The sequence below is a fragment of the Peromyscus leucopus genome, chromosome 1, assembly GCF_004664715.2.
Source record: "Peromyscus leucopus breed LL Stock chromosome 1, UCI_PerLeu_2.1, whole genome shotgun sequence".
In the NCBI taxonomy this organism is placed as follows: domain Eukaryota; kingdom Metazoa; phylum Chordata; class Mammalia; order Rodentia; family Cricetidae; genus Peromyscus; species Peromyscus leucopus.
The window spans coordinates 181,007,537-181,016,719 of record NC_051063.1 but is presented as its reverse complement, the minus strand read 5'-3'; the positions used below and the strand labels follow the sequence as shown (position 1 = coordinate 181,016,719).

The window sequence follows — 9,183 nt, the reverse complement described above, 5'->3', positions numbered from 1 at the left end:
GGACTCCTGAACATGGAAATGAGTGGGTGTCTGATTCTTGTGTGCCTTCTCTTGGGGCCCCTTTTTTTCTGCTGGCTAGTCTTGTCTAATTTTTATATGATAGTTTTATCTTATTATATTTTAGGTGGTTGTGTGTTGTAGTTATCTATTAGAAGCCTGTTCTTTGTAATGAGAGACATTATGTCAGTGGACCTGGTTCGGTAATGAGGTGAGGAGGCACTGAAAGGATAAAGAGAGAGGAAACTGTATTCAGAGTACATTGTATGAGGAAAAACCATCTATGTTATATAAAAGGTGATAAATTACTAGCAAACAAAATTCAAGAACACCTCAAAAACATCACTCATTTTTAATTTATTTGGGTAAGAGGTGAAATATATGAATGAAAATTTTGGTCCATTGTTGCTAGAGGAGATACCCATCTTTCCAGACTTTGTTGTAGACTGTTAAGAAGAATTAAGGTTAGGAACAGCCAAATAGTATTTTTCTAAAACATGCATAGTATTGGGGAAATTATCACTGAAGAAGACTTCTGGTCCCAGTGCAGGTTAGAGCAGCTGTCATGGAAAGGGCCACTTGAAGCACAGGTTCATGGCCATCCATGATTTCAGCTTGGCTTGCAGTTAGAGTACAATATTCACAAGGTGTCTGTGCAGCAGTCAAGTAGTCAAGATTCCCTGACAGGATGAAAGCCACTAGAAGGACAGGTGTATTTGCAGCCAGTTTACTAGCTTCTTTGCACATCATCTAGGCAAAGGAATAACTCTTCTGTCTGAAAGCTGAAGACAACAATGGGCCAAACACAGTATGAACAACTCATGTATTCTGCTAATTCAACCAACTGACAAAGATCCCATACTCACTTTGGTTAACCTTAGGAAAACAAGGTGCTACTTACTTAAATTTCTTTATTGATTTATTAGGCTGATAAGTGAGTATTCAATTTGATAATGTGAAACAATTATATTTTACATATTTATAATAAAGTTAGGAGACAATTTTTTTCTTAGCCAGGCCAAACTGAACTTGGACACAATGGAGCAATGACTTTTAAGAACAAAGGGTGCGAAAGAAGGAAAAGACAGAGAAGTGAGGTGAGAGATGTTCACCAGCCATAAATTGTGATTATACAAAAGAGCAATGCAGGATCGCAAGACGGTGGAGAGAGTATAAAAAGCCAGAAAGGTAGAAACCAAGACAAGGATATTCTGGGTAGCCCTGGACTCAACCATGTTTCTCCTGGAACCATGAGAACTACAGATGTGCTGAACCCTCTGCTTGTGTCTGTACAGAATGACAATCATGGAGGCACTGGAACAGGCTATGAGCAGAGATAAGAAGAATTCAGGGCACATTGCCAATATTGCATAGAATGAGTCACTGATTTCATCATGTCCTACAACAGAGCAGAATCCAAATTCTCGTTTTCTTGTCATGTTTTTGCTATTCATTTTGATAAATGGATACCTAAAGAAAATGAAATTTATCAACATATTCAAGACCCAGAGGAAGGCAATGTAGCAGCCAATATACCTTGCAACTTTAATGTTACAATCCTTCCAATACGATTTCCTGGGACTGATGGTCATTGCCTGGAAGACACTCAATAAGCAAGTTGTCCAAATGGACACACTTCGACTAAATCCTTGAATATACAATAGGATCTTGCATCCAAAATCATTCAAGAACTGCTTCAATCCCCAAACTGCCATTGTTTGGGGCACTCCCATACAGAGAATGATCAAGGCATTGGCTGCCATTAGATTCATGAGGATCAAATCTGTGGGCTTTAATGTGCATTCTCTGTAGTAAAGGACAAGATAGTAGAACATAAGAGAGAAATTTCCCATAATTCCAATGGTAATTTGTGATAAGAAAATGATTCTGATTGCCAGATTCCAGAAGTCCATTCTGCGTTTCAGCACTATTTCCTTTAGAATATGGCCACAATAATTTTCAGGTCAAATGAACAATGGCAAGTTATTGTAGCTTTGGCAAAGAAAGACACCATTAACAGAAGGTCCTTTAAACTCGGGAATTCCAGACTGGCCTTGACCACATAAAAAGACTTTATCCCAAATCTTTTGACAGGGGTAGTTACTTTCCATGTATGTTACTATGTGATTTCAATACTTCAGAGTGAACACACTAATGGAAGTTGAGCCCTAATGTTTCCTAGAAAATGCAGCACTGAGCATAATGGGATGTTTACCTGTGAGAAACAAGGAAAAGTGACAGGCAGTATAAACAAACATAATGTAAGACCTTCAGAATATACTCATTTGCTAGTCAGGTTGCAAAAGAAACCAACTTCGTTGACAAACACAAAACTTAAATAATACAATTAATCTTTTCCAACATAGTAATTTTATTGATAATTTGGAGGTTTCCCGTAATGAACCCTGAACACATTCACTTCCCTGTCTTCTCATGTCCACCCCACTTCCTTGTGAATTCCACCAATGACAAGAAAAAAAGATTAAAAAAAAAACAAGTCCAAGTTGTGTTGTCTATATACGCACTGGAGCATTGTCAGTTTTCTTTAATAAAGCAATTATTTTTAATTAATTAATTAATTTATATTCATTTATTTATATGGGTGCAGTTTACCCTCCCTCCTCTTCTCCTAGTACCTTCCACCCACTCCCCTCTTTTTCCATCCCCAAACTACTTCTTCTTCCTTTCTTTTGAAGAAAGGGCAGATGTCCAATGAATATCAACAAAGATAGCCTATCAAGGTGTAGTAAGACTAAGCACCTCCCATGTATTAAGGCTGGGCAGGGTGACCCTTATATCTCATCTAAATCAAGAGATAGTAATGAGAAATGTGTGTGGCTGAGAGACTATCTATATGTTCTGGCAGTGCAAAGGTTCCTGTATCTTTTCTCAGATGCAGCCATCTCTGGTTTAACCTGAAATTGATCCTCCCTTTTCTAACCACGCCATTAAAAGTCTGCTGGGAAAGTACCTAACTCGGTTAAAACAGTGGGAGCTGAAGTGCCCCAGTTAACAGCAATATTTGGGATCTCTAAAAATTGCTTGCTTGCTTTGCTTCCTCCTGCCAAGTGCCAACGAGAATGCTGATTTTCTGAATGCTTTGTCTTCACAGGATGTATATAAAATGTATATGCAGCTAAGCTGCTCTGTGAGAAGTGTTTTTCTGTAGGGAGTCACCAAGCCTTCTAAATATTGACTTAGATTATGGATTTTACCACAGGGATGACGCACCTTAGACTGCTGGCAATGATAGAGGGGGTGCCTGGACTGGTCTACTCCTATGACCGGTCTAGTGAATACCCTAACTGTCACCATAGAGCCTTTGTCCAGTGACAATGCATCAAGGCTGATGCAGTGATCTGCAGCCAGGCGCCAGGCTAAGCTCTGGGAATCCAGAAGATAGGAGAGAGGAGGAATTCTGTGGGCAGGGGACACGGAGATCGTGAAGGGAAGACTTGCAGAGATGACTGGTCACACTTGTGGAGACCCATGAACTGTGGACTAGTGGCTGTGGATCCTCCATAGAACTGGACTAGGCCCTCTGGATACAGAAGACAGTTGTTTAGCTCAAACTGTTTAGGGGACACGCGGGCGGCAAGGGGTAGGGTGTTGGGATCCATCCCTGGTGCATAGGCAGGGTTTTGGGAGCCTAGTGCTTGCGGTGTGGCACCTTGCACAGCCTTGATGTGGCAGGGAGGGGTTTTGACCTGCCTCAGCACGGTGTGCTGGGCTCTGCTGACTCCCCATGAGAGACCTTGATTTAGAGGATGTGGGGCTGGGGGGTGGCTTGGGAGAGAGGGCTGTGGAGTAGGAGGAGGGAGGAGGTGAGATCTGTGGGTGGTATGTAGGGTGAGTAGAAAATTTCTTAATAAGAACATGGAAAAAAAGAATATGGATTTTAGTCAGGTTCAGTGATCTTTGGGTCTTTATCCCACAACAGTTTTTTTTTTTTTTTATAGCTGAATTAGGTATTTATTGCAATTTAAGACAAGTACAAAATCTAAAAGGGTTTCATTATCATTTAAATTTATAGGGCAAGTTTTACAGCTCTAGAGGGAAAGGTAACCAGACTATCAGAAGTCAGGCTATACTTAGAGCTGTGAAAGAAAGGTATCCTAGATACTTATAGCTTGGAAGAGAAAGGAACACTGAGACACATTTTTTTGGGCCTGAAACCAGAGGAGAAAGCATGCCTGGACCGTGAAACCAAGGTCAAATAAACACAGGTTGTTTCTGAATCCAGAAGCAGTTATAGAAATACCCTGACCCTGAAGCCAGCCCACAACAGGTTAAGATATGGAAATTAATTGAAATGTTGGTTCTAGTCACAACCTACATCATATTAAGTTATGAGCTAGCTCATATAAAAAGTCACATCTCACACACACACCCACACACACACATACACACACACACACACACACACACACACACACACATAGGTGTGCAGTTCATGTCAGGACTGTTAGAGACAAGGGAACATCTGGTGTGATGAAATCTCACAGAATGAACAATAAATTAAAAATAGGCAATATACGACAGCAGAAGGGTCAAAGGTAATGGCAATAGCTGACAAATGATAGCTGCTTGGGAAATGTTCGGTGTATCCATTGAAATTGTGTCTGGGATAATCAGGCACCACTCAGAAGTCTACCATGAAAGTGATAGGATAGTGAGTTAGAGAGCCCATCACTGCAGTGAAGTTGGATGAATCTCTTCAGACACCACATGCTTTTTTTTTTGAGAAAGTGTCTGAAAACCATTCTTTTTTTTTTTTTTTTGGTTTTTCGAGACAGGGTTTCTCTGTGTAGCTTTGCGCCTTTCCTGGAACTCACTTGGTAGCCCAGGCTGGCCTCAAACTCACAGCGATCCGCCTGGCTCTGCCTCCCGAGTGCTGGGATTAAAGGCGTGGGCCACCACCGCCCGGCCTGAAAACCATTCTTAAACTGGGTGAGATTCCCTTGCAGAACAGAGAGCAGCAGCTGTGAATCAGCACCAAGATGAATCCTGCAACCCCAGGGAGGGCAATTGCCCTTCACATCCATCAGCCATGGAGAGACAGTCAGCTGGACAATCAAAAACTGGGGCAGAATTGGCAGTTAATCCTGGTGACTGAAGTAGTTTAAACAGAGTGGGAAGATAAACAGATTTAGGAACGACTAAACACAGTCTCCACTTCCCTGTGCACTGACACTGTAGAACACCCTAGGGAACAGATACAGCCAAAACTAGAAACTACTGGATTAAGTGATGTTATACAGGCAAAAAAGAACAGATAGCACTGTCCCAAGTGTGATTTCATAGCTTTCAATTTTTAGGAATGTGTGTTTATGTGGGAGTAAGTGTGGGTAGTTTCCAGGAGACTTGAAAGGGGCCCCAAAGAATATGTCAGAAGTAGGGTGGGGACAGTAAAGCAATACCTGTGTGTGTGTGTGTGTGTGTGTGTGTGTGTGTGTGTGTGTGTGTGTGTTTTGAAAGTGAAAGAAGGAATAATGTACAAAGGACCCCATGAACTGAGAGGACGGAAGAGAAACGGGGAAAGGGGAAGGGTTTGGGCCAATCAAAACAGTAAATATAAAAATGTGTTTAGGATATTTGATATTTGACTGCTAATAAAACATAAAAATAATAAACAAATGAAACAAAATAAAAATCAGTTTAAAGTGAAGGAAGAAAATTTTGAAAATACCGAATTTGGGTGTGCTTATAGAAAAACCATGATCTCATGCCCTGTAAATTTCTGTGAATGTCACAACAAATATTGTTGAAAGGGTTGCATCTGTTTAAGTGAAAGAAATATAACCCTACACACCAATTAACATACACTGCTTCTATTTTTCCAGCATTCTATTCAGTATTTAACTATTCTGAGAAGAAACAATTAGTATAAATACAATTCCATTTGTGTAACCAAAGGTAATTTTTGTAATCTCTAGTTCCATCTCTTATTTTTGAAATAAAGTTATAATTGCATCTTTGTGCCTTTCTTCCCTCCCACCAATTCCATGTACCCACACAAACTGTATACAGACTGGGTAGATTTTATAGCTAAACACATAGAGGCCATAAATTTGAGAGGAAATGTTTGTGTTTTCACCATTTGGTGCTAGATAATTAATTAGCGCCTATTTTTTCCATACTCACAGCAATTCTGTCATGGTTTGTGTTTTTTAACAACTAAAGAAAAATACTTCTCACTGCAATGTAGTAAAGCATCAAAAAACACAACTAATAAAAAGGCAAAAAGAAGAAAAAAAACCACACCTAATCAAAATACAGAGCACAACATACTGTGTTTTGCCCAGCCACAGTTCTACACCCACAATGAAACTCCTGCACTCAGGACTCAGGGAATATTGTGCTAGAGGAAGCAGAAACATTGTAAGAGTAAGAAGAATACATATCTGCTGTGAGATTGCATCTCCTAAAAATGTTGGGGAAGCCACACCCATGAAGTCTCAGCTTGCCTGCCTATAAAAATCTAAACAGTGACACCAACAGACATGCTAATACAGAAGAGGAAAATACCACTGGGTTCCAGTAATTCAACTTTTAAGAATAACCATACAAATGAGTTTACTTTTGACATCATCCAGTACCAATCGTGGGATCATTAACTTGTGAGCTACCGAGACATGCCCAGAGGTGGCCCATCATCAATGAACTGTTATGCACAAAATAGAATTCTACATACCAATTCTGGCCTCAGGAGATTCCATGTCATCACAGCCATGGGGCAAATGGGTGTCTGCTGCTGGCCAGAAGGATGGGAGTGCACCGACATCATCATGCAGCAGAGACAATGCAGTCACAATGACCGATGTGAACATTGATGGTTCCACGGTGTTAAGAAAGTATGTGAAGAGTTTGCTGTGCTGGAGAACCACACCATGGCCCATAACCTGAAGGAACAAGAGGCTGAGCTTCATTGGCATCAAACATAATTGTGCAGAACAGCATCATCTGCAGGTGGCTAAGTAACGGCAAGAGGAAGATCTGAAGACCCAAACTCAGTGCCAGAAGTACTATGAAGATCTTGAACAAAAAGACTGAGAAACTGTCATGAAATCAGAAGAAATAGGCAATTGAGTCTGAGATGAGGCATTTAGGAGCAGACAAATGGGGATCTAGTACACTTTTCTGCAAAAAAAAAAAAAATGGTGGGTGTGCAGTTACATGAAGAAAAAGAGGAAGAAGCACATCCCAGAGTTCTCAGGAGCCTGTTGTTATGGAGAGGATGGAGGAATGGAACCAGTGGTGAAATAAGTGATGATGTGATGAGAGAAGGGATGACAGAAGTGATGATGCCCATACTCCAGCAGGACTGACCCACAGGGTTCAGGAATGATATCATGCTGGAATTGACCAGAAATTGAAAAAAAACTCGTGGAAATGGATGACTAAAGAAAATAATGTTTACAATAAAGCCAAATTGTGAGAAAAATTCATCTTTGCACAAAGAAAAACAGGACCATGTGTATAAGCAAAAGCAACTACATCAACACAGTCAGAGTGAAAAGACAGTGATGAACACAATGTGCTAAGATTGGCAGGCCATCTCAAGTACCACCACCTACAAAAATGGACCCTGAAGGTCTGGATCATAGCCATTTTTCATATCAGCATAATGCCACTAGCAATTTCAGAAAATCAGTCCTCTCAGAAAGGATTCCATAACAATTAATGATTTTAAAAAAAACCTGCCTTTAAAAAGACTAAATGATACAAAATGCACTCCACTTGCTTGTTTTCCTACTAATTGGCTTTCTGGGAGTTGTTTCCAAGTGTTTCCCTAACTATAAACAATATAGATTATTTTGAGAAGAAGAATTCCACATACCAGTGATGAGGAAGACAATAATGCATTCCAAAAGTCCTATGTATGAAGAAAAACTTTAATGTACAGTAGTTGTTAATGTAGGATCCCATTTATAAAAGCCACACAAGGAAAATGTGGCCTAACATCTTAAATGTTGTAAAATACAAAAACACAGGAAAAGTCTGTTTTTGCTATACTAGTTAAAAGAAACACTTGAGAACCTTACAGTATTTTTTTTGCTAATATCTACTATGTTCCAAGTTGTGCATTACCTATAACAAGTCTGAGAAGGACTGCTATGATTTTTGTTTCATTAGTACAAAAAGTACATGCCTTGAACAAATAGGAAGAAAGGAAGGAAGGAAGGAAGGAAGGAAGGAAGGAAGGAAGGAAGGGAGGGAGGGAGGGAGGGAGGGAGGAAGGAAGGAAGGAAGGAAGGAAGGAGAGAGAAAGGGAGAGAGAGAAGAAAAGAGGAATGAAGGAAAGAAATAGAGAGAGAGAGGAAGAGTGAGAGGGAGAGACAGAGAGAGAAACAGCATGAGATATAGAGACAGAGACAGAGAGGGTTAAGTTTTCTTGGATGAATGAAACTGGTGTCTGCAAATGAAACCCATGGAATTACAGGTTGAGACCATAATCCAAACAATCACCATCCAATATTTGTGAACTCCCGTGTTGACTGAGGTTAAGTTTTCACTGAATGGTTGTCAGAACAGTATCACAAATATATAGATTATTTATATTTTCCTCCTTCATTTGACAATTATATACATAGGAAATATGACATTATTTAGAATACATACTTTCAAAGCTAGAACAGGTGAAAATGCAATGACCTTGGAAACTTTGTTTTTTTATATTGTTTCTTTGTTTTGTTTTATTTTCATTTTGTTTTGTTTTCTTGAAACATGGTCTCTTAGTATAGTCCTGCCACTTGCTATGTAGGCCATGCTAACACTGAGCTCACAGAGATCCTCCTTCATCTGCCTACAGAGTGCTGTGACAAAAGGCATGCCCCACCACAACTGGTTCCTGGGGAACTTTTTAAAGTTCTCCACATGTTGACCATGAATGTCAGAAATATGACATCATTTAGAATACACAGAGGCCAACAGGGGACAAGTGAAACCCCAACATCCATGGAAGCTTTTTGAATTCTACCTAGCTGGGATCATGATTACTGAGAGGCCATGAACTTTCCCAGGAAGATGATGTCAGTGCACCTATCCCACCTCGTTTCTTAGGAAGGAAAACATTACTTATAGTTAATGACAAGCTGCTACATCCTAAGAGCTATTGTGGCCATGGATAATACTTGAATGAAAATACCTAATAAGTGTGTTTACCATGTGCTTGAGAAGTGAGTG

At 40.0% G+C, this 9,183-nt stretch overlaps 1 protein-coding gene across 1 annotated transcript; it reads right to left on the bottom strand.

Moving 5' to 3' along the window:
- Nucleotides 1–968: 968 nt before the first annotated feature.
- LOC114710910 (vomeronasal type-1 receptor 4-like) lies at nucleotides 969–1,919 on the bottom strand. The gene has a single exon (XM_028895199.1). The coding sequence runs from the start codon at nucleotides 1,908–1,910 to the stop codon at nucleotides 969–971; it is 942 nt and encodes a 313-aa protein (XP_028751032.1). The 5' UTR covers nucleotides 1,911–1,919.
- Nucleotides 1,920–9,183: the final 7,264 nt, after the last annotated feature.

Coding starts and splice junctions, on each gene's coding strand:
- LOC114710910 (XM_028895199.1), bottom strand. CDS start 1,910: ATGGACTTCTGGAATCTGGCAATCAGAATCATTTTCTTATCACAAATT.